The sequence below is a fragment of the Antennarius striatus genome, chromosome 23, assembly GCF_040054535.1.
Source record: "Antennarius striatus isolate MH-2024 chromosome 23, ASM4005453v1, whole genome shotgun sequence".
NCBI classification, from domain to species: domain Eukaryota; kingdom Metazoa; phylum Chordata; class Actinopteri; order Lophiiformes; family Antennariidae; genus Antennarius; species Antennarius striatus.
In genome coordinates, this window is record NC_090798.1 from 3186815 (window position 1) to 3213441 (window position 26627).

The 26627-nt window shown below is 41.3% G+C and overlaps 1 protein-coding gene across 2 annotated transcripts; it reads right to left on the bottom strand.

Annotated features, from left to right (window-relative positions):
• Positions 1-751: 751 nt before the first annotated feature.
• Positions 752-25541, bottom strand: zgc:109889 (uncharacterized protein LOC553542 homolog). Of its 2 annotated transcripts, XM_068308100.1 has the most exons (11): positions 25287-25541; positions 15394-15538; positions 13494-13628; positions 9368-9521; positions 9160-9277; positions 7995-8063; positions 7399-7443; positions 6271-6404; positions 5146-5427; positions 4260-4666; positions 752-3287 (listed from the first exon to the last, which is right to left on the bottom strand). In XM_068308100.1, exons 2-11 carry the CDS (start codon positions 15524-15526, stop codon positions 3130-3132), a joined length of 1635 nt encoding a protein of 544 aa, XP_068164201.1. In that variant the 5' UTR covers positions 15527-15538; positions 25287-25541; the 3' UTR covers positions 752-3129. The 2 variants fall into 2 exon arrangements, with proteins under 2 accessions (XP_068164201.1, XP_068164202.1); XM_068308101.1 differs by lacking the exon at positions 7995-8063.
• Between the last annotated feature and the right edge of the window lie 1086 nt (positions 25542-26627).

Consider the following 26627-nt stretch of genomic DNA (forward strand, 5'->3'; position numbering starts at 1 on the left):
ATCTAAATCCTTTGATTTCAAAGTTAGTTTTGAATTAAAATTGTCCACCAGCAAGAAAGAAGGGTGTGAGAATTTTTCTGGACTCCCTCACAATGCAGTTCTGCAGTTCTTAACGCTGGATTTCATTATTTGTTCATACAGTTTTGGTTAGTTGTCACAATTTTTTTGCATTTCTCACTGACTTGTCTCTCTGCTGTGTCACCATCTGTGCCCCAAAATGTCTCCCTGCTGTCTCAAACAGCCCCCACTGGTTCCACCTCCAACCTGCCAAGACCCAGAACAGCACGGCACTGGAAACCAACCATGTTGACACCAGTGGGTGTGACATAAGGCTGGGAAAAAATGATGACTGCTGGATTTGCGTCATCATTATATGATGCCTGTTGCTAATGAACAAATGATACTATTTTGAGTCTTGACATTAGAAGGGATGATAGGTAAGAAAATCTCCATAGAAACATAATCTATTGAATATTGAGCTATGGTATTGAAGAGGAGAACTGGATCAGCATGAAAATGATCGCATTCTGTTAGAAAATGACACATCGGTGTCATAAATTAAGCAGCTTTTAAACCAAGACCACATCGAAAAATAAAGCTGCAAATAATCCCAGTGGGCTGCAGTAATAAACAAATAAATATAACACCAAGAAAATGGGAGCGGAGCAAATAATTATAATACTGTAGTAATAAATACAGCAGTTCAAAGGAAGAAGGAAGAAAAGCACAGGAGAACAACTTTGTTCACCATTTATTGTCTATAATTACATGCATACTTGTTTACAGTTTGTTTTATTTATTGTGCAATACACAGTTTCAGTTAGTTAAATTGTTATATTACCCCAAATGCATTTTTACTTTACACGCCGCCTTACCAAAAAAGAAAAAAAGTCTTTACAACATGGATTATTTCTCACAGTTTCAAAAACACACTGAAGTAATCTTACGAGCCGGTAGCCACAGATGCACGATGTGAAGCGGATTTCAAATGTGTCGCCTGTTTGTTGTAAAGTGCTAAATCACTTTCTAAATGAATTGCAGGTAACAGAATATTAAATGTTGCAACTTAAAAGTTTTGTGCCGACCGGATTCCAACCGATATCAGAAATTCTTCCAGGTGCATGTTTTGCACGAGGTGATTACTTTTTTGCGAGCAAAAATATATGATCAATAAAGATCAAAATTGAAAAAATGAAAAAAAGGAAACAGTTGCTGTACCATTCGACTGATTCTCCCAAACTGATTTGTAAGACTCTCCAAAATGCTAAATAAATTTCAAAAAGACTTCCACAGATGCATTATACACTCAGGATTTTTTTTTTTTTAAGTATTATTGAGTGATATGTTGGTGGTGCTGAAGCTCGAGGTTAGACTAAGACTGCATATAAAAGCCAAAAAAAACCCCAACAACCCCAAAAATCATCATCCAATAAGTGGCTTCTCTGACAAACTGTTTTATCGGTTACCTCAATCCTGGCATTGACTAGAAAATCTTGAAATAAACCAAAGTCAACACCTCACTGTGGCGAGTTTTATAAGAAAGAAGAAGCACGTTATAAAACACTACAATCCAATCAGTTCATATGAGGATTAGCCAAACCTATACCGAAGATTATATACTGTATCTTACTGTTGTGAGTATCTTACATTGATGCATTTATAGTCTGCCTCCACAGACAGCAGTGTTTAGATTGTCTGAGAGAAAGTAGATGAGTGACCTTTGACCCTATGCCAGGATGACAAGCTTTAGTTCAGGTCTGGCGTGTTACAAAGTGTGAAAGCGTTTAATTTAAGATCAATACCACGGCACACAGTCACTGTCTGAAAACTCACGATTCATGAATAAATAATAATTAAAAAACAAACAAACACACCAAATAAAGGCGTCAGCTCACTCGCTTGTTTTCTTGTTCGATGCTGTGAAATGGAAGCTGAACGATGAGATTTTGCACGAGACTTCCAACAAAAGCTGGTGGCGTTTGTTCTCCCAAAACCAGGGTCAAACTGGGTGGGCGGCTTCATCCGTCACAGTTTTAGCTTAACTACTCTGTCTGACCTTTTATTTTAAAATAATAAATGTATGAGCCCAAGGACTACACTGACTTTAAGGGAGTTCGGTCTGAATCAAATGCATCACAGCAGAACCAGAATCACAGTATTACAGTATTATTTCATTTCCTGGTGAAATAATATTTTAAATGAATGAATTGTAAAAATATTTCAAATAAAGAACTTTTTTTTGTGTGCGATTATCTTTGTAAACACTACTCAAAACTTCTTTCTTTAGTTTGAAGCTATATTGTGTTCCAATTGGAAAATTTTACATTTGCAATTTACAAATTTACAATTGTGTGCTGTCCTTTATAAATAAATACAAAAAAAAAATAAAAATAAATGTTTTCAATTCAGTTAGCCAACATGCAATAATGTGTATTTACCTGTTAATGTTCCCATCAGTCCTTTACACAGAGATCATCATGGTTCTGATTCTATTGGTTAAGGTGACAAATAATCCAAACTCTCATAATGAAAGTGTAGCCGGTTCAGGAGGGTGCGCTTGTTTTGTTAACAGGCACATCCCAGGGAGCCAGAGTATTTATTCCCTGACTTGTTTTTATAAATTCTCTCTCAACATTTGGCAGCTAAGTTAAGATTGCACTATGATTAGTTTTTTTTTTTTCTTGTGCTAGACTGTGTGTTTTGTAAACACATTACCCCCGTGCTCACCGGGAGGGGGCCCACCTACATACAGCTTGAGTGTAATATTGCTAATAATTACCACTCTGTCACATAGAGAGTGAGAAGTTGGTGCGCTTGTTTGTCACACATCACTAATGGTTTAATATGCCCAGACGGGGGTGGGTGGGCCGGTGCTGTAATGGAGGGAATGTATGTATTTATAGCGTCATTCACCTCAGGCGATCGAACACACAAACCTCAAGGGTTTTATTTAAAGGATTGCCATCGTCAGGGGCAACCAAGTAAACAACAAATCTGTTGCTCTGAGGCTGGGGATTAGAATATGTGTGACCTTCCTTTTTAATAATGTTAAAACTGAACTGCTTCCTCCTATTACCAACAATCACCACCCACCGAACTTCCCGATTCCTTCTCGGCCTTCTGATCATTTTAGTCGGACCACTCGTTCTCGTCGAGTTCGGAATCGTCGTCGGATTCGCTGTACTCCACTGCGATCCTGCGCGACAGGATGGTGGCCACGTCGTTCCCGACAGGCTCCCTCTTGGCCTCCTGCTCCCGCTGCTCCTGCACCTTCCTCAGCTGGATACCTGGAGACGAGAGCGAACATGACCGCGATGACAAATTCTGTTACACGGGAAAATATAATGTCTTAAAATCTGTTGAAGTGAGTTTCCGTTTTTATACAGGAATTTATATCTAATTAAGATAGAGATCATGTAAAGCAGGGGTGTCAAACTCTTTTTCACTGAGGTCCACATCAGCATAATGGCTGTCCTCAAAGGGGCCAAATATAACTTATAAATGTAACAAATTTAATTGAATGTAATGTAAAATAAATGTAACTACTCCTCAACGTTAAATAACTCTGAATTTATTACTTATTCAAGTTACAAACATTACAGTTACACAGAAAAAAACACGTTTGCTTGTTGCTTTGTTATAATGTAAATCCTTTTAATTTATCAGATTATGACACTCACATAATTCCAACAATCAAGGATCAAATTATCCAAGTGGATAAAGAAAAATAACATCAAACACAAGTTAGAACATTAACTTTACTCAAAAAACATTTTTGTTAAAATAGGCTTAATTTTTGCATTGTGGGAAATGTAGTTTTTTGTTCAAAGCACACTTTTGAGCTATTTATTTTTAGACACTTGCGGTCCACATAAAATGATATGGAGGGCAGCATTTGGCCCCCGGACCTTGAGTTTGATACATGTGATGTTAAGCCTTTTGAGAATAGTACAGTAAGTTAATTATTCTATTTTATAAAATCTTTACTTAATTAATCCAATAATTTACCTTGAAAGGAAATACAAATTAAACCCAAAGTTTTATAAAATATATGTATAGTTAAGGAAAATGAATGAACTTGTAAAATTTCTTGTGCAATAGCTCAGTTTGAAAACTTTTAATCGCCAATTGCTTAAATCAAATTTTTCTAAAATGTAATTCAGTAACTGTTGCAAGTAACAATTTCATGAGTTTTCTAGTGCTATTTAATAATAATAATACTAACACTGCTACTAGTAATTGTAGTAACCCAAAGTTACCTCTACGTATGGCAGCCAGTAAGTCGGAGCGGGCGTCGCTCATTGGGATCATCCCCAGCATGGTCGACTTCCTCGTCGCGGGTGCCGCATCCACTGATTGGCCGACGCCGGCGTGTGGCGGCGGTGACGGGTGAGCCTGCAGGCCTGAAGGGGCTCCAGGCGGAGGAGGTGGCGGAGCTGCAGGGGGCGCACCCGATGGGGGGTGGGCAGGGGAGGGCACGTAGTTGGCTGGTGGGGGAGGAGGGGAAGGGGAGTAAGGACGGGAGAGGGCGGAGGAGGTGGGGGGGACAGCGGAAGCAGAGGGCGGGGCCGCGGCAGAGTCGAAGGCGGTCTGAGCGGAAGGGATGGCTGGGGGAGGAGGAGGAGGGGCTGGTGGGATATAGTACTCTGGGATGGTGGAGGGCTGGCTGCAGGAGGAGGAAGATGAGGAAGATATTATTTTTATTTATTCATTTTAATTTTATATACTTTAATAATCCCGAAGGGAAATTAGTAGCTGAGGAGGAGGCATCAATAAGAATTCTTCAAGAATTCATATTGAATTTAACAAATATATTAACTTAAAGGTCAACAACAGGCAAACATTGGTAGCTGATAGTAGCTGTTTCCAGTCTTTAGGCTAAGCTAAGCTAACTGTTTGTGTATGATTGCAAAAATTTATATAAATGATAGAAAAAAATACAGTATTTTCCACACTATAAGGCACACTGGATTATAAGGTATACCTTCAATGAATGGCCTATACTAAACCATCTTCCATGTATAAAGCGCACTGGATTATAAGGCGCACTGTCAGTTTATGAGAAAATTAAAATCTTTTAGGTGCGCCTTATAGTGCGGAAAATACTGCACTTAAAGCTTAGGTAATCGGAGTGAGGTAACCCACCCGTGACCTGCTCGATACTCCTTAACGGACTGCTGCCTTGGCCCGTTAACTGTTGCATCTCCAGCACCCTGGGCCCCGTGTCCCGATGGGGTCCTGCCCAGGGAGGCCACATGCCGCCCTGGTGCCGCAGTCCCTCCTGAAGGCTGATTGGCTGGCCTCAGGCCACGATCGAGTGACTGAGTCTGTGCTGTGGCGCTGAGGTGGTCCCTGGTGTGGTGGTCGATGGGAGTCTGGGTGGAGGGGTGGTTGGGGCTGGCTGGGTAGGAATCAGAAGCCATTGACCTGTTGGAGTGAAAGTGAACAGATGATCAGCAAAATAATTTGAAAATAAAAATGTTCTCAACACGGTACAGAATATAGTTTCATTACTAGAGTTTCAGTCTTTTTATGTTCATTGTGGATTATTAGTTTTCAACATAAATTCATATAATTATTATTATTAATTTTGTAATTTAAATCTACAGATTTTTAAAGATGAATGAAATAAATTGGTAACATTCTGAAGTTAACAGAAATGTTTTATTATTTTGGGGTATAATGTTAAAAATGCATAAATAAAGATACACAAATTATAATTAACAGCAGCAGCCATAAATAAATAAAAATGTATAAACAGAAAGCCGTAATTGTGTTAATATTTTAAATGTCACCCATCCTTTCCATTCATCATATGATTTTTCAGACTGTAAAGTCTGCATGAATTATAAAATGCATGTTTTGAATTACCATGACCACAAGAGGGCAGCATAGAACTTTAAAAAAGCAGCACATACAGTAGGTCTGATGAAATCTGTCTCAGTTTTTTAATCTCAATGTATATTCTGGTTTTTGTGTATCAGAACCTGTGCATTGAGTAATTCTAGTATACCAACACTATTTATTTCTATTATTTATTTCTATCCCTATTTATATCTTTGTAAGGCAGAGGAAAATGAAAAATAGGCCGATTAGTTTGCATGTATGTACAGCGTATTCCCCAACAGCCAATCCGGTTAAGCCCCTTGTCTGTCCCCGGGAGACAAGTCGACATAAAACCGCTGATGTTTACATGTTGCTCTACTATATTATGCTGAGGTAACAGGACCTTAGAGAAAACCCATACGAGCCCAGCTTGTGTGTGTTTACCTGCTATCAGGGGACAGGGAACCTTCTGAGGACATGCCGTGGTAAGGGGAGGGGGTAAGTCTGGCATCTGGTCTGAACTCCTTGTCATAGGCCAGGACGTTCCACTCCTGGCGCCGGTTACGGGCCTTCCGAACCTTCAAAGATCCAACATACCATCAGGGCTGTTAATATGCACTGGAGAGAGTTTCAATATCTTTACAAATTAAATCTCTTTAATGCTTTTAAATAAAGGATGGGGTGGAGATATTGAACAACTTCCATGCCGGTCCTGGTCTCCGATCTTCAATTCTATTCCTAAAAATTCACAGTTGAGTCTCTTTACAAACTGTAGAGCTTGTCCTTGCTAGAAAATAGCTTGCTTTCAATTTAGCCAATTGGCTCTACAATAAATTAACACAAATAATTGGGAAAAAAACATTTGTTCTTTTTTTTTATTGGCATATAATTTCATAAATAAATAAATGAAAAAAGTTGAGAAACCTTATGTTCAAGCATCATCCTTCCCAGAAGCAATGCTTCCTCAAACAGACACAGCTTGTTCAGTTTAATCTTTAAAATGCTTATTGTTTTTAATTAATTCATGTATTTTGTATATTTTATTATTAGTATTTGGCTGTTGTCTCATAATTGATTATGTCTCATTTCTCTATTCCTTCTCTTTGGGAGTGAAGGGATAGAGAAATAGAATTAGGAGGGATGATGTTAATACGATAGCTTCCCCTAACTGGCTGAATTCAATTTATTGTGTCAGATTTCACCGATATTGACTTCAATCAGAACTCGAATTAAAGTGACGCTTTTCATTTGGGTTCTGAAAATGTTCTGCCTTTATGTGGAATCCTTTTCCAAATGATCCCTGAGCAGGGATTCATGGGACAATGATTCAAAATGCTGTAGTTTGAAAACCAGGGCAGCTGTTGATGCTGTGACCTCTCAAAATCCAAAATATAGTATTTTTTTGTTGCTGTCTGTGTGCAAAAGTAAAGCTGGAACCATAATAGTCACGCCGCGCTGATGCCATCATTCTCAGAGGGGGTGTTGTATCTTGATTTTAGATTAGGTTGGGTGGCTTTTTCAAAAGGTTACACTCTGCATCTGATTTTTAAAAGTCAGTAATTCCACACTGACCTTCTTCACCTCTCTTCCCGGGTCCTCGACCTGCTTCTGCTGTTCCTGGATCATAGATGGGGGGTGGGGGTGGGGTGGGGGGGGTAAAGAAGCAAAGAAGAAACTTAATAATTTGGTCCTGATTTCTCTGGGGCAGAGGAAGAGAACAGAACCCCATCACCAGCTCCTTCACCATGGGGTGAAATCACACACACACACACACACGCACACATGCACACACGTACACACAATCGAGTCACTACTTGTCACAATAACACACACTAGCAGACGATGGACAACGGAGCCAGAAAATGTCTGGGAACACGAGACGTGAACCAAACCAAACACAGAAGGTTGGATAGAGGGTGAGGTGAGAAGCTAATCCGACGTGACAGAAACATAACAGGACGTCTGAGGCTACTCTGTGTGTCACCGGAAGACAAATTCTTCCTCGTGCTACTTTACGTGTGCATCTCTTTCTTACCTGAGTTCATTCATGCGTCCTCTATAACATTTGTGTGTGTGTGTGTATGTGTGTGTGTCGTGTGTTAGTGGGGTGTATCAAGGTAAAGTGGGGTTCAACAGAGAGGAGGTTAGGGGGTCAGGGGTCATCTTACAGAGATGGACAGGGGGCTCCTGGGTGGGGCTTGTCTGGAGTGAGGCCTGTCAGGGTGGGCAGGACAGCCCTATGGAAACATGGGAGAAAAATCAAGCTGGCGCGTTAGAATGAGTGGAGGAGGAGGAGGAGGAGGAAGAGGATGAAGGGTGGAGTCGTGTTTTTGGAGGCAAGAGGAGAAGAAGAAGTAAGAAAAGGGGGGGGGGGCAAGCGTCAAAACCGCCTGCAGATGAGCCTCCTATGCTTTTACAAAATCTGATTTTTTCTTTTTTTTTTCCCCAAGAGCGAAAAAAAAAAAAAAGTGATTTCATTTGATTCCAGGTTTAAAGGAAGGAACAAAAATAACGTGAAACAGCAATAAATTGAACAAAAACACCGACGAAGCACAGCAAAAAAAAACCCAACAACACAGCAGCAGCAGATCAGCCGTTTGACAGATCCGACGGAGAGAAATGTTTAATTTTAAACTGACTTTAAAGGAGATATTATGTTTGCTACAAAAGGAGTTTTTACACGGGATTAACTGGAAAAGACAGAGCCATCGAAAATGATCATATCCGCTGTTTTTTCCCCTCCTTGGATTGGATGAATAACCATGACTGGATTAGTCACGAGTCCCCGCTGATAAGTCGATCCTCCTGATGCTCCTGGAGATCAGCGCCATCCACCATTATCCTAATCCTTAAAGTGTCCAATCAGGACGGTGTTTGCCATCCATATATCAACAGTGCTTAAACCCAAATTAAAGAAAAACCTACTTTAAAACCTGAATGAAAGAAAACCTTCTTTAGAAATCACAGGAACAGGATTAAGCAAACTCAAACTGGAGGGTTTTTTAAACAAAATAACATCCAGGACTTGGCATCATTGGCTTGATCGGCCGCTGCTGTATCGGTAATCAATCAGAGCAACAAAGCAAAGCTAATGGTGAGCAGAGTATGACCAGAATGTGTAAAATAAAAGCCTTAAAATAAAAAAGCAAATGAAGGCAGAAGATGAATTTGATTTGAACTCTTCTGTCACACTCGTAAATACACCGACGTCCATCAATTTACACTCACAAGTAAACCGTTGTCATAGAGACTAGACACCGCACGCGCGCACACACACACACACACACACACACACACACACCGACACGCAAAAACACACACACAGAGCTGTACCTTCTGTCGCCTCTTCTCCTTGCGCTTGTCCTCGGTGGCCTGCAGCATCTTCTCCTTCCACAGGTTGAAGAAGTAGGAGGGGTCGGTGTAGAACTTCAGCGCGTCCTTCTTGTCATCCCTGCACGGAATGGAGGAACGGAGAGGTCACAAAGAAAGATTAGGAAGACCTGAAACTACAAATCTGATATATTTAATGTAAATTCCTGACCTGTAGGGGCTGAGAATGTTGAGTGGCGGCGGTTTGTCGCAGCGGTGGTACATCTCCACCACAGGGTTGGGGACGGAGGTCCTGGATACCACCTGCTGGTCCTGGATGGTGCTGCTCTTAAATGCCTTCCTCATGTTAATATCCTGCAGGGAAACTGTGAGTAGAGGAATAACAGTAAACATTGAAACAATTAGGCCAAAACCCCCCCCAAAAAAAACAACAACACACACACACACACCATAATCCCTCAAAACAGCTGTTTTAACAGTTCATATGTCGGATTATCTGCTTAATCCTGGACGTGCAGGAATGTCCTCTGTGAGAAAGTAGTCATTTGTCATTTATTTTAATAATAAAATATAATAAATTAGATTTGAGCAGTTAAGTAGATAGTTTATTTTTGACGGAATTATTTGCAATCTGGAAATAATTAAAATTATATTTAAAACGGTTTCGGCTCCAGAAACCGTTTGTCGGTCTCACAATAGCACAGACTTTACATGCATACCGATGGACACACGCGGTACAGAGAGCTTACAGACTTCATGCATTTGTATGCGACACACACACACACACACACACATTCTTTGCAGCAGCCCGCAATATAGGTGTGTGTGTGTGTGTGTGTGTGCACAAGAGTAAAATAGATGATAGGTTTTCTGCAATATTCAAATGCATGTTTTGCAGTATATAAGATTATTATAATATGATGCGTCTGCATACAAGAAAAGTCTGTGTAGTTTTTTTTTTTGCGTGTGTGTATGTATGTGTGTGTGTGTGTGTGTGTGTGTGTGTGTGAGAGAGATAGAGAGAGAGAGAAAGGGAGAGTGAAAGCCTGAGCGTATGTGTGTCAATCCCTCAAACCCAGAGGAGATTTAACGCCACACTCCTGCATCGCTGTCCAGGATGTAGCAGATGGCTAAACACACACACACACACACACACACACACACACACACACACACACACACCCACACCCACACACAGCTGCAGCGTATATCCGCCGAGCATCTAAAGGGTTCATCTGTGTCAGCGTGACATATGTTTGTGCTGATTTACTCCACCGTCTGTATTGTATATATGAGTGTAAGTGGTCAACAGCACCTAATGTTTAAGCGCTAAACATAAATATTGGTTGAGTGTGTGTGTGTGTGTGTGTGTGTGTGTGTGTGTGTGTGTGTGTGTGTGTGTGTGTGTGTTGGTTCCCTCTCATCTGCTCGTCGTTTGATCATTCCTTCCTGAGCTTCTGTCCCTGCGGCCAAACGAATAATCCACAAAAAAAAACCCCAGCAGCTAATGCAACTCTCATTCAGAGACGTCTTCAAAGAAACCTCAAGCTCTCACACTCTTTTCTAACACCCCCCACCCCCCCCCAAAGCACACACACTAATCTGTCATCCTCTCTGCACTCTTACACAAATATCTTAATTCTCACTGCTAATTATTGCATAAATGTGTCTAATTAAAGGCTTTCTTGGTTCACAGCGGTCTGACTTCCACATTAACGCGACCCTGAACACGCACTTATGTTTATTAATCATGTTACTGCGTGGAGACGAGGTGCAGCAGGAGGACGGCCTCCCCAGGGGGCTGGGGGGGGCCTCCAAACATTTCCAGGGGAGGCTCAAGGAGAGGAAGGGAAATGTTTTTATTAGTTATTACATAACTAATACAATCTCTGAGGATTATATTAATTTATGATTTAAGATGAAGCTTTAATGGATCTGGTGGAGTCTGAATTGTTGAGCCCCCCCCCTCCCCCCCACGGTCAAATCATAATAATTAGTCCAAACCAGGGAAGGATGAGGGAAGATGATGAGGATGGAGCTGACAGGAAAAAAAGGAGATGAAGAAGGTGAAAAATGAAAGTTAATGGATGTGTTGAGGGAGAACATGCAGGTGGTTGGTGTAACGGGGGAAGATGTGTGTGTGTGTGTGGGGGTGAGATGGAGATGGATGGTCTGCTGGGGCGGCCCCACAAAGAGGCAGAAGGAGTTTACAGAACTCCTGACTATAAACTGGCAAATTGATTAAAGGCTTAATAATTATCATGTACGTCTTCAGTTTACATTCCTCCCTCCCTCCCTCCCTCCATTCCTTCCTTCTTTCTTTCTTTCCTTCCTTCCTTCCTCCCTTCCTTCCTTCCTTCCCCCTTCCTTCCTCCCTCCCTCCCTCCCTCCCTCCCTCCCTCACTCCATTCCTTCCTTCTTTCCTTCCTTCCTTCCTTCCTTCCCCCTTCCTTCCTCCCTTCCTCCCTCCCTCCCTCCCTCCCTTCCTTCCTCTTTTCCTTTCCTCCTTCCTCCCTCTCACCCCCTCCATCCCTCCCTCCCTTCCTTTCTTCCTCCACTGCTTCCTTCCTTCCTTCCCCACTTCCTTCCTTCCTTCCTTCCTTCCTTCCTTCCTTCCTCTTTTCCTTTCCTCCTTCCTCCCCCATTTGCTTTCTTCCTTCCTTCTTCTCACCCCCTCCATCCCTCCCTCCCTTCCTTTCTTCCTCCACTGCTTCCTTCCTTCCTTCCCCGCTTCCTTCCTTCCTTCCTTCCTTCCTCTTTTCCTTTCCTCCTTCCTCCCTCATTTGCTTTCTTCCTTCCTTCCTTTCACCCCCTCCATCCCTCCCTCCCTTCCTTTCTTCCTCCACTCCTTCCTTCCTTCCTTCCTTCCTTCCCTCCCTCCCTCCCTCCCTCCCTCCCTCCCTCCCTCCTTCCCTCCCTCCTTCCTTCCTTCCTTCCCTCCTTCCTTCCTTCCATTCTCTATTCTTGACTATTCCTTCCTGTCCTTCCAGCATATCTTGTTTTCTTTCTCCATTCCTCATCTGTTCACTCCTTCTATTCTTTCTGCTATGAAATATTCATAGTATCACTTGCCTGCTGGTACAGAGATTGTAAAAGCAGAAAAAAAAGGAAAGAAACAGAAGACAGGAGTGAAGGACGGAAGAGGGAGGAGGACAGAAAAGTGAGACGATGTGAAATGTCACGGAAGACAAGAGTGACGGATGAGTGAATGTGTGGTGGGAAATGAAAGACAGACAAATTTGTTTGTGTGTAGGAGGAGGAAGAGGAGGAGGCGGGGGGAGGGAATGAGGAGATGAGAGTGTGAGCGGGGGAGGCGGAGGAGGAGGAGAGGGTAGGAATGATAGAGTACTGCTGAGTTTTTCCTTTTCATCACTGTCTGCTTTATCTGACACAGTCTGAGGCCGCTGTGCTGCAGAATGACGCTGCAGTATAAGACAAAAGGAGTGGGGGGGGTGTGGAGAAAAAGACAGGAAGATCAAGAAAGACAAAATACAAACTTGGCTAAAAGAGGAAATTTGGGAAAACTGGAGAAGAAAGAGGAACAGGTGGAAAAAGAAAGTGAGATTGAAAACAGGCCAGAGAAGAAATAAGAAAAAAGAAGAAGAAAAGAAATAAACACACGGAAATGCAAAAGAAAAGATTGTTACAGGAAGTGAAACGATAAGATCTGAAAAAGAAATAAAAAAGACAGGAATGAGGGGAAAAAAAGGAAGAAGAATGAATGTGGATAAGAAACACTGTATGTACTGTAAATAGAATGAAGAGAGAGACGAGAGGAGACAAAATAGAATTATGAGAACATAAAGAGACATGTAACATGGGACAGAAAAGAAGAGGGGAGGAAGAGGCACAAAAAGAAACAGGAAGGGAGGTGTGAGATGAGAAAATCAGTGGAAAAGAAGGGAGAAATAAAAGAAACCCCATCAGGCAAGATGATTGGAAAAGAAAGAAATAGACATCACAGTCTGATGATCTACTGATTCTGACATTTAAATCAGCTTCTAGACACTGAATTACAGCATTCAGCTGTCACCTTCTCATCAGATTTAGATGCGTCTATAAAACTTAGCAGCCGCAGTAAAACTGTGTTTCACCATCGGTTACTGCATGACCTTAAAGTTTCACGATGGAAGCGATGATTGTGACATCAGCAGCGTTTCTGTGAGTGTGTTTATGCTGGAACACGACGACAAACAGACGCGGAGACGACGGAGCGCAGCATAAGGCTTGTAAGTGACACATCGCTGTCACATGGGGCATCAACTTCAACCAATCAGGACCTTTCTAGGGAGGCTGGTTGGTAATTCGAAAACCAAAATCGGCAATCCGTCCCTTACCCTCCTCCACGGTGGAGTCCAGCTGGGTGACTTTCACGGCCAGCTGGTCCACCCTCTCCTGCAGGCTGCTCATCCTCAGGTAGAAGCTGTTGGCTTCGTTGAACAACTCGCCGAAAATGTCCTCTGCATGGCGACCTGGACGCGCAGAGAAAGAAAGAGAGACGTCACATGGTTGGATTTGGCATGTATACAGTATTTAATACGGTATTTAAGCCTTTAATTTTCTCAAAAACTGACAGTGCGCCTTATATACGACAAAGTTTTAAATTAGGCCATTCATTGAAGGTGCGCCTTATAATCAGATGCGCCTTATATTCCAGTGCGCATTCCACACATTTTTATTCTCTTTTGTTTGATTCTGGGAATCCAAATGCGAATCGAAATGGTCCATGCTGCAAAACCACAGAAGGCTGTGGCATACACTTTAATAATCCAAAAAGCTCAAACCCCCCCCCCCACAAACTAATCCCTTTAAATAGATGCCGTGCAGAAAAAAGCAGGAAATCCTCACATTTAAAATAAAAAAACCCAACCACCATTCAAATAAATATTGTTGCCCGCTAATCTTCAGCTAGTCGGGTAATTGTTTTAATAAATTTAAAATGTTTCTTCCTTTCATCGCTGTGACATTTTTATAATGAAATTCCAACGATGACCGTACCAATGTGTGCGATGCAAGCAGTCAACAATTCTAAGCGCAACACATCCCAGATTTAAGAAGTGATAATAATAATAATACTTAAAGACCCACCTGTCTGCGAGTGTCTGTGGTAAGCAGCTGCAGGAATTTCAATGTATTTACACAGATGTAGGCGTGGAGCGTTGCTCAATAACCCACTCACTCCTTACCGAATAAAATCCACATCTGCTTCGCACCCTCTCTCTCCATCCCTCTCTCCCATCTCTGTATCCGTCCCATATCTCAGTCCACGACATGACAGATGGAGCAGAGGCGGAGCACTTGCTCATAGCGGTGAGCTGTCGCTGAATTTAATTTAGTCCCTAACTCTTAACCAATTTAAATATCTGTTTCCCCTTCACATTTTCTTGCACAGAATCATCTGTCCTGCCCTCCATGCTGACTCCTCTTCCTGAACACAGATCATCCAGGGAGGATGCACCCGGCCGGGTTCACACTTAAAGATTAAAGGCTTCGCCGTGATTGATTTGTTTTCGGGAACATAATGCTGAAGTCGACAGTTGTTTTAACAGTTAAGGATGACACATCTGGATGTAGGTACTGGGTATTGTTCCAATTTTTTTTTATTCTGAGGCAGCAGAAAACCAATCTAACAACCTGCTTCCTTCTAATTCAAGTCATGCACCGAAAACAGTATCGTTCGCATACTAACGCGTTAAAATGAGACGGTGACCCCCCCCTGTAGAGATCACCTGAGGATTATGCTAATCTTACATCATCATTGTTAGCATTTTAGAACAGAGCTTCACTGCGCTTGACAACCATGCAACCATGGTTGCAACAAGTGGACGATGAATTAATCTGCATGTATTTGTGTAATATAGCATTTGTATTATAATGATGTAGCGGTTCAAGAGGCTCGCCAAAATCATTATAATCACAGGGCTGGGAAGCAACTTACTTCTGATTTTGTTGTGCAATATTTATTTGTACAGTGCTAATAAATAAACTACAATATCTTGCTGTGTTTACGCGCTGATCTCCCCTAAATTTAAAGTATAATAATGTATGAAATGCGAACGAAAAGGTCTCAGCTCACCAGTGTTGTCTTTGTTTTTGCTGTGATTCCATTCGATCTTCACTCAAATCTAATCTTCACTAGTCTGAACATCGACAACGACAAAATTCTGAGTCGCTTTAATGAAACTAAAGTCGTGTGTGTGTGTGTGTGTTAAACACACTGCCTCGATGGATACTCACTCAGACCACCCAGCTGTTTGATGATGGCTGCCAGGGTGCTGTTGGTAACACACTCCAGCTCACTGGTCACCCCGTCTGGCAGCGCCCCACGGCACAAGTGCCTGGGCTCAATGTTCCTCTTCACCAACGGCATCCTGGTTCACTCCTGAGGGAAGAGAGAGGAGATTGTTGAGAGTCATCCGTCGCTGTTAGGTGTCTCATTTTAAGACAGGACATCCCATGTGTATCTTCCTAGGACATCCCCAAACCTGTACAAACCTGCTTAGTGTAAGTAAAGTGATCATCTGTAAAGAGGTGTCATATCCGCCGCGGGGGCGCAACCACTAATCACACCACTTAATGTTAGAAGTGGCTGCAAAGAACTGAGCTGTAAAGCATTTTATAAATAGTGCTAATAAGATTTAGCTGTAGAAAGACAAGCCAAGAGGGACGGAGAGAAAAATTAAAGGCAAAGAAGACGAGGGGAAGAAATCGTGGACGAGAGGTAACAGAGAGGTGGTGTTACGATTAGATTCCACGTGGAAAATATTGTGAGCAAGTTGTCATTGAGTTGGGATGGAAAAGAAAAAGTCTGATCTATCATAACCGTAAAAAAAAGAAACCATCCTGACACACAAAGAGAGAAAGTAAAGGATTGGAAGTTCAGACACACGTGAGACCAAACTCAGCTCTCATTTTGGATGAACTCTCTACTGAATGTGGGACACGGTTGTTATTTTGGGATTTTTTGAGTTTGTGTGTGTGTGTGCATGTGTGTCTCAGAATGGATGTGTGTGTGTGTGTGTGTGTGTGCCATCTCACCATGTTATCACGTGAAACAGTTTGCGTGTGTAAGTGTGTGTGTGTGTGTGTTCAGTTCTGAGGTCAGCAAGTTGGAAATTTGCCATTCTCGAGTTCTCTCCCACAATTCCCATGTAATCAACAACACAATGAATGTTTTCATGATGAGAACGACGAACCGAGACAACAGAGTTGTGCATAAATGTGTGTTTTTGTTGCCGGGATGTAAGTACAACCCCCATGGTCCATGTCGAATAGACTCAGAGGTAAGATATGGCAAAGAAACACTACAAAAATAACCTGCCTGTTAACAGGGAGAACTCTTGAGCGGGTCCTGACTCAAGGAAAAGCACCAAATGGGAAAATACAATGCAAAAACACATAGTTCTTACTTAAATGCTTCAATTTTATGCACATAAATACTACTACTACTAAATACTACTTTGCTTGAATGTGTCGCTTCGGTTGATAACATTAGTCAGCAGCGATCAGCATCTTACAAACAATCGAGCGCCCGTTTTCGGGAAGTTAATGAAGACATTTTGAAGGACGCAAAATGCCGAACAATCTTTACCAATGAAATCCCAAAAGACACACCTTTTTTTTTTTTTGTCACGCATGTCCGTGTTGGAGACAGACTGAAGCGCACACGTCAACTTTAATATAAGTGATTCGTGTGTTATCTTCACGTCTGTCTCTTCCTCTTCCTCTCCCTCCTAATAGGGTCGGACATTCAATTACACCACCTCAAATTGCTTTTGACTTGTGTTAACAACGTTGGTGAGTGTGTGTGTGTGTGTGTGTGTGTGTGTGTGTGTGTGTGTGTGTGTGTGTGTGTGTGTGTGTGTGTGTGTGAGCCGGTATCCATCCCTTTTTGCAGATGTTGTAAATAATCGAACACCATAGCTGTTTAATAATACATCAACATTCCTCCTCATAGCCTTTATAGCTGCTTTTCCTATTTGTCTCATCTGTCCGACCCCTCCCAACTATTTTCTAACCGCCCCTCCCTTCCCTTCCTCTCCATCTCTGCCTGGTTTCATTAATAAATCAGGAGTGGTGAGTATCTTCCCAGGGAGAGGGTATTTTCCCATGAGTGCCGTTCGGTGTTCAGAGGGATTGTGTGTGAGCGATGCAGGCGTCTCGGTCCCGGCCTGTGATGCCGGTTTACATGCATGAAATGATGTGGATTCCTCTCTGACACACACAGAAACCACCCAACACACAGTTCACTTTCACCCAGAGGCGCCGAAAGCGCTTCGCTCGAGCCTTTTCAGGTCAGCCACGGGGCAAACTGTCATCGGCCTGGCGTGCTAAACCCTGACAGAAAAAAAAAAAAAAAGTGAAGAGAAACGACTGACATCAAAACCATTCAAATAAATTTTGGTCTTATTTCTCCTGCTGTAAAAATATTTTAAGCGCAAACTTAAAATATTAAACACACAGGCTTTCCTTGAGAATTTCACATTTTTCAAGAAGAAACGGGTTAAGTCACATCATTTTTAATCTTTATTAATTCCATAACACGCACAAAGTTGGAAAAACCAGAACTGAGAGAAAACAAGATGTTTAATTACAAAAAAAAGTTAAAAATCCGCTCAGGGACATAGAACAACATTAGGCCTAGTGAATTGAGTACTTTAGGATATTTATTTTTGATTAATTTCATATTCATTTATGCTGCTATGTCTAAGCCGTATCATATTAGGAATAACAGTCGATGGTGGAACTCCAACACTACAACTAATGCTATGTCCTAGTCGGGGACGGACGTGGTGTTTACAGGGTTGGCTTTAGGTTTGCTGCAGTCCTGCCAACATTTCAAGCCAGGAAGTGATCCTGGCAGGACTCCAGAGTGTTTAGGGCACATTTGTGCTCAAAATATTTAAACCGTGTGATGTAGAAGTCACAGAAGGTCTTAGGATGATGTGTTTCAGAGTGTTTAAGTCCGTTCGTAGCCTTATATTGTAGTCAAATCAAGACATTTTTATGCCAGAAGAAGCAGAGTCAAGACTAAAAAAGTCAAAAAGTGTGACGTGGAGCTGTGGGAATGTTGCCATGCCAACGCACCGAGGAATCCGCACTGCTGCATAGCAGTGGAACTTCCTAGAAGATGGAGAAAAAGGGGAGAGGAAAGGATGGACATTTTAAATTCTAAGAAGGGCCCCGGAGGATTTACTGGCGTCTGACACCTGGGCTTAAACATCTCTGGAGTGTTTGGAACAAAGCAGTGGGAAGAGAGAAACACCTAAGACCCACCTGACACTGAAGATTAAAGACGAGAAAAATTTGTTTAAACACACGGCAGAGAAAGTAACCATCGATCTTTACAATAAATCCTTGGAGACGAGGAAGCAGAGCTGCTAGAACTTTAAGAAACCTCGGCTCTCATGTATCTGCTAGTCTTGTGATGAAAAAAGATCAGTGCTTTGGCTATGGTTGGTCAGTTTTAGAAAGTTATTTTAGGTTTCTTCTGAATGTCAGTTGCTGGTTTTGTTTGTCTTATTTCAGTTGTTACAAAATGTTAGATGATCAATGTGGATCGATATACTGAATACTTTATGAATACCTTTGATTATCTGTTGCTCCTTGTTTCTTTAGCTTAATTTCTAACAAAGGTATGAGACTGGGTCAATCTTCTTGTCAGGAACTAGAGGCTCTAGTATTTAAGTTCCTCTGAATCTACATGTAACTTCCTCTCTCTGACGGTCATCTTTATGTTTCGATCAGTTCCTGTACGATAACAGCTGATCAGATGAGACTTTATCCTCCTGATCCCGAACAGATCGTGGCCTGTTTGTCCGGATTTAATGCTGTGCCAAACCCCCCCCCTCCTCTCAGATTAGGATTTACACCCAAACATGTCCCCAGGAGGTGATCTGGTCTTAAAGTCGATGCAGAAATGCATCTATTCATTTTATTTTCCTTTTAAAGTGGTCGAGGCATATTGTTAATCATTTCTGACACTGAATGTTGTTTATAGTCAGAATTAAAGTCACATGAGAGCCGGACAGGTAAGGGTGGAATATTAAAAGATATTACCTTGAACCAAAGTTGTTATTCCTGCAGGCAGGCAAGAGCTGACTAATGCTATTACTGCGCCGTCTGCTCGTCTATGTCAGCACCAACACAGAATCAGCTCATGATGCGGTGAGGAAGGTAAACGTGAAGATCGCCTGAATGAAATCTAATATTTTGTGAAAAAAAGAGGACGATGTCAAAAAAGGACAAAACTTCATGTCATCTTCAAAGAGTAATTCATGACTCTCAAGATCATTTACACTATTTAATAAACCACAGAAGAAGTGGCATTCCGTTTAAAAAGATTAAAAAAAACAAATAAAAATGGATCATGTGATAAAGCCTGCACGGTTTACATTTTAATCTAGCTATATGTCAAAATATCCAAGACAGAAATATTTTTTTTAACCTATAACTTAAGTTAAAAAATGAGTTTTGATTCAAGTTTGATTGTCATTTGATTACTTTTTTACTCTTTTTCAACATGTATTTTTGGCTTTGATTGAGAGTAGAGAGAAGGCAGGAAGCGAAAGTGACTTGTCAAAATAAAAGTCAGTGTTTTAACCCCAACACAACACAAATAAGCCAACTCCTTCTATTAGTCTATTGATATCAGTAATCATGCAAAACATATCTTGTTCATCATTTTAGACTTTTGATGGGAAATTTGACCAAACTGGAATATTTTTTTTTTTTACAGACATGGAGAATGAAGTCATTCTGGATGATCCTGGTTTCACTTTACAGAACAAGGAAGCAACAGATCTCAGACTACAGGAGCGCCGGCGAATGAGAAACAGATTGAAGCAGTCGTAAAAGCATCATAAAAACTAGGACGGGTTGTAAGTAAGTCTGTAAGTAAAAAAAAGTCCATTTTGATTCGTGTAACTCAAACCAGACTGAAAGCATTTGGTCCAACATTTACCTTCCATCTCCCTCTGGCCTCACCCCGCTGAAGTTTCCCTCTTTGATTTTGGCATCGGGGTTAAAAAGTCATCGTACAAAACGATGATAATTACAATGGCGCCTCCCAGCCTCTCTTACGCTAATCCTCCTTGAAAACAAATTATGCAAAACTAAGTGAGATGAGAGGAGAGGAGAAGATGAGAGATTTTGTACTTGTCTCTTCCTTCCTCTCTCTCCATCTTTTGTTTTGGGGCTCTGTGGAGCCGTTGTCATGGTTTCCTTGGGAGCATTTTCATTTTTGACTGGATAATAACGTGACTGGAGCACAGAGGTTAGATGGGGGTAAATGAGGTTTTGCAAAACCTCTCAGTCACTTCATTGTCTGCTCTGTGTGTGTACGTATGTGTGTGTGTGTGTGTGTGTGTGTCAGCTTACAGTGAATGCAGATGAACTGTTACGAAACAACCACTTTAATGAACAGCGAATAAAACATGTGAGACTAAAGCGCCTGCGGAGTGAACACACACCAAACTCACCTTCCTCTGAGTCAAATGGTGTTTGAAATTCATAAGAGGTATTTGTTCTCATCTGAGCATCAGAGCATCAATAAATATAAATAATTGAATAAATGAATTAAATGATAATAAAAGTTATTCAGTTATTCAGCTCATATATTATTCAGGGTTATGACACTGAATAGAATATAAGCGAACCAACAAGAGGGATTAAATCTTTTGTGTGACTTTTTATTTTTAACTTGTTTCAGTTTATTAACGACACACTTTACTTTGTTAGAAATAGGAAGTGATCTATGAATGAATGTTTTCTTGTGGCTAACTGTTAGCTGAATCTGTGGTCCATTCTAAATCACTTCTTTTATACGTAATTATTCGACATTTAAATTCTTAATATAAAGCAAGACTACAGTTTCCTGCAAAATAACACATTCTTCTACCATTAGTCTGGACCAATCAGCCCATGTTAAACTGGTTCTTCACAGTGAGGGTGGTTCAGATGGACATTCTGTCCCAAGACTTGTTGACCATTTTTGAGGTCAAAGGTTAAAAGTCACAATTGTATTGAACTTGCAGACCATCACTTCTTTTGATTTCTGAATTTTTTTGGATAAAGTCAAGCGGGTACACTCAGGGAATGTACAGATTGTTCTACCTGAAGGTGAATAAGTCTAATACATGTAATAAAGGTATAATAGTTAGTGAAAATGCTGCATCCTCACTATTACACCCTTAAACACCTGCTTTTATCTGAAAGGATGAAACATAAAAAAAACACCTTAGCATTTATTATGAGTATCATTATTGTTATTACTATTATTATTATTATTATTATAGTTTACTATTAGTTAGTATAGTTCTATTGTTAATGAACAGAATGAATGTCTGGCAAAATAGTGACTCCACAGGCCCCTGCTAATGTGGTTCGTAAACAGGTCACTCAGAATGGATGCAGTGTTTTCGCATGCTGTGTGTGTGTGTGTGTGTGTGTATGTGTGTGTGTGTGTGTGTGTGTGTGTGTGTGTGTGTGCACACGCGCCCCTATTTGACCCCTTCTCTCACAATTAAATGTGTCGGCATCAGCACGATTGTAACAAGTCATCCGGCAAAATCATGTGACCTGTGCACACACGCACACACGCACGCACACACACACACACACACACACACACACTGCATGTAATATACAGTATACGACATTCCAGGTCCAATGGAGCTGGAATGAAGACAGAGACGGGTCACATCATAGCTGGGATGAGACGTGTCCCAGTTTTCCTGTTCCCAGTTTGAACTGGGAACCTGAAAAAAAGTGACATTAATTGGAATAAAGACTTGTTGATCGGCTTATTGTTATTATACTTCAGGGTATTTCTGGGATAATTACATTTTCATGGTGTGGAAAACAGTCCCCCCCCTTATCTGAATTAATAAAAGGTGGTCTAAACTGCTAAACTGGTTTAATTTACAGCTTATTAATGTAACCCAGTGGTACTTGAGAATATTACCATTATTAATTCCTTCCAGTGATGAAAAATCCACATTACACACACAAAACAAGCTATTCAATATTTTTTCTTTTTTTCATTCAACCGATGATGATGATGATGATGATGAAAAGAAACGTTTCCTGCTGTATGCAGAGCTGCAGGTGGAGCCATGCCAGCAGTCTCACAAAGGGAGGTGGTGATGGTGGGGGTGGGGTGAGGGTGCGGGTATTTGTAAGTGCTGTGGGTGTGTTTATTTGTCTTGCCCTGGGGTGTCTCACGAGTTTATTGATTATTCTAATATGTTCTTCGCAAGTTTCCCTTTTTTAACAGACTCAACAATAAACTCCAGCCTGGTTTCCTCTACTCAAACGCGACGTGAGAAACGACTTCCACGTGCACGACTTTTTTCAGAAAACACATCATCAGTACCCCAGTACATTTAACATTTCATTTAAACATATTTCATGTTTAACATCTTTGCCGATGACACCTTTCAGTGTCGCTAAATGTTGCTTTCGATCCATGCATTGAAACTAAAATAATTTTTTCCCCCCCACAAATATGATCTTTCAGTGTAAGGAAATAAACTACCAGGAAAACTAATGGCTGTCATCTCCTATTGAATGTGTCAGATAGTCATTCAACCTATGAATAGACCCAGAGAAGCTCTCTAAGTGGCCACATCACTCAGTCTGAGTGCACCCTGAAGAGGCTGCTTTGTATCTCTGGAATTCATTCAAACCATTAGCTACACTGAGATGCCCTGAACATGTGTTCGAGGGAGGATCCAGGGAAGATGTGTTTTAATAATATGGTCAAATCCCCACTTCCTTTCACCTGGAAATGTTTAAAAATCGATCAAATGTGGTTCCAGGAGTATGAGGAGGAGGGAGCTAGCTCCTCTGGGAGGAAGAAGAACGAGCATCCACGTATCTGGAAAAGGTATTTTGTGCCTGGGGACAGAGATGCACGCTGGAATACAGATTAATGTCATTAATAATGTTTCCAAGTTGACTGATTTTCTTTCATTTCATTTATACTTCCTGTGCTGTAAGTAGAAAAGCCTCCACTTGATGCACAAGTTTAAAAAGTTAACCTTCGGACTGATGAGCACAAAGTCGTAATGAGGAACCACAAAAAAACTCGCTCAAACCAGCTGTTGAGGAAAAAGTACCGACCAAACTGCATTGAACATCCCTATAAATGAAAAACTTTAGATTTTTAGCAGCTTTAAGAAGTTGTACTGGCTGTGCTAACCTGTGATGTTGTTTCTCTTGTCAGGAGAAGAAGCGCAAAAGAAAACACAAGCAATCTAGAATCCTTCGATGACAATAGCAAATATGCAAAAAAACAGCAAACCATTGAGAAACATTGAAATCACCACTGTGTGTGTTTGCAGAAAATATCCCTATGCTGAACAGCAGTTAAGTCGAGTTTTGTGTCGTCTCCTGGTTGTTATGCTTATTTGGTGCTCGGCCTTCTTTTTCTTTTCTTATGTAAGGAGTCGACACAAGCTTGTCTGAGCAGCGTCTCTTATGAATATGGTCCAGAAGCTTCTCACACACACACACACACACACACACACACACACACACACACACACACACACACACACACACAGTACAACAATTATCTAATCACTGCTCACCCCGGCTGGAGTCTAGACTCAAAAGAAGATCTGCTGTTCACTGACTGTGACTCAGGATATTTTTTTACATCCCGCTTCAAAGAGGTGACGTGTTGTAATAGTCAGCGTTTATTTGTGTGTTTGTCTGTTCGTCTGCCCGTCCGTCTGTCCGTTAGTCCACCAAATATCTTCACAACCATTGCGGATAGAAAAATGAAACAAAAAACACATTACTCCGGCAAAGGGGATAAAAATGAGATGATGACCTTGACCTTGAGAAAATTAGGTCAAGGGCAAATTTTAACTTGTGTACACTCAGGAACCAGATAACATAGAAAGACCTCAGATCAAAGATACTGCGTTGATCTATGGAAGAAGTCAGAGCACTAGCTTTGATGTTTGACCTATGCAAGTAGGTCAGGGTAAAATTTTGAATTCAGAACCAATGTTGCAGTCACTGATTACATTGGTTCTTGTTATAATAGACTATGATGTTACCTTCCCTTATAATAAAACGCCAGTGGGACCTGATGTGCATGCGAAAATCAGATGACAGGGTGAAGTGAGAAAACACTGAAGTCGGACTGAGAATATAAGCTTTGAGGCCATGATTGTGGAGCCGGTTGGAGATGTACTGTAATTAGGATGGACAGCTCCCATCTGCCATGCTACCCACTCAAGGCAGCGCTATAGAGTCAGAGGAGAACAGATTGGCCTTAGAAGAGATCCAAAAACGGTAGCGAAGACAAACTGAACCACTCAGCCATCCCTACAGGAGGGAGAGAGAACCGGAGAGTCATCACCTCTTGAGAGAACAGCCAATGGGAGAGAACCATCAGCAACAGAGAGGCCTGCACAGTGTGGAGTGTGTGCTATGACCAAAGACAGCACAACCAGATGAAATAAAAAAAATTAAAAAAAAATACTAAAAATGATTTTTTTTTTTAAATTCAAGATCTATCACTTGGATCAGCTACAAGTGCTTCCTTGTCACAATGTCTTATAAATATTAACAGATTCTGATCGATGCGACGATTTCCAACCTGGATCTGTGATAAACTGTATTCATCAAGTGATTTAAACTGAATTATGTGTGAATAACACGCTATTTTATCGTTTATATTGGCCCTGACACAGACTAATCCCCGGCACGCCTCCGATATAATAATAAAAATAATAATAATAATAATATATAATATATAATAATAATAATGAACCCCATCTCTTTCTTTCTCGTCGAATGTGACAAATCCTGTGACACATTCGACCAGCTGGTGACATTTTGCGGCGGGCAGGATGGAGAGGACACACCTGACCAGCTGGGGGTGGGGGTGGGAGTGGGGGTGGGGGACTCCATCAACACGATCCCGTCCAAATGAACGGGCTGCGATTCATAAGCATGCAAAGTCGGTGCGCTCCCGTCCGCATATGTGCGGGTGTATTGTGGTTTTGTGATGCATTCACAATAACAAACGCACCCCCCCCCACCCCCCCATCAGGGGACATGTGTGCACACTGACGCTGACACGTTCAAAGCCGATTTAGAAGCAGGCTTACCTGGCCGCCTTCGCTCCCCTCGTCTCTTATTTAAATGGCTCTCCTCGGCGCTCCTCCGCTTAGCATCTCATTCCAGGTCGTCCATGTTCGCCGCTCGATGGATGGATGGATGGATGGATGGATGGATGGTCGGTTGGATGGAGAGTGGTGGAGGAGGAAGAGGAGGAGGAGAAGGAGGAGGAAGAGGAGGAGGAGAGAAGCCTTTGAAGTGAGGAAATATGGGTCCCTGTTTGCAAGCCAGCTGCGTGGACTGGATTTATGTCGTTTCCAAGGCAGCGTCTGTCGACTCGATAAACGTCAAGTTACTGTAAATACCACGCTTCCGGTGTATTTCAAAATAAAGGTCCAAATGTGACGTTTATTAACATGGGAGAACGAGTTCGAATAAAAATGTGGGGGGTTTTTTGTTTTGTTTTTTGCCGTTTTATAAACTGGCTTTTGTAATATTTTCTGGTGTTGATTTGTTTTAAACCAAAATCAATATTTAAAAAAAAAATTTTTTTTTGAATCTATGAAGGTTGAAACATTTTGCTGAAAGTATTTGCATTTCCAAATGTTCCTCTCATTGAGAAAACTTTTGAATTTCAAGAACGTTTTCAACGTTTTAATAATTCTTATATTTGCATTTGGTATGTCAACTACACGGTTACAACTATATTTTAATATCCATTTTTGATATTGGTTCTAAATAAATAAAGTCGTCAGTTTGACAGCTAAAAAAATGGTTTGATAGTCTTTTACGTATTTTTACAAAGGTTTCACAGCGCAGCTCGTTTTGAAACTGTTTTAACTTAAATTCTACGTTATTTCCTCCCCTTCTGGTTCTACTTTTAAATCAAAATACAAATTACAATAAAGATTTTTGCCGTTTGCAAAATAAGCCAGCGATCATTATAAAGGGAATTTATTTTGTGTTTACTTCCGGTTTCAGGAGCGGTAAATCATACGAACTTGACGCAGCACAAAAAACGAACCGGGGATGCAGCAAATCGTCCAAAGAGCGCATGCGTACCCGAAGTGTGACGACTGTTCACGACAACAGCCGAGAACACCGCCCACTCCACAGAGAAGCGTGAACACACTGGGCCGGAGAAGCAGACCTGTAAACACCGCACGGAAATGTCAAGACGTAACGAGAAGGGTGTTGATTCAAGAAATTAAATGAAGGCGACACAAGATTGCATTCAGACACTGTTTATATTATTCCAGATAAACAGATTCCAGGTAGAATCACAAACAGGCTTGTATCTAAATAGAGTAACACTGACTTTGACCGTTTCCCAGCCACATACATCCCCGCCCCTTCCTCAAGTGTCATTTCGCCATTTCGCCACTAGGAGG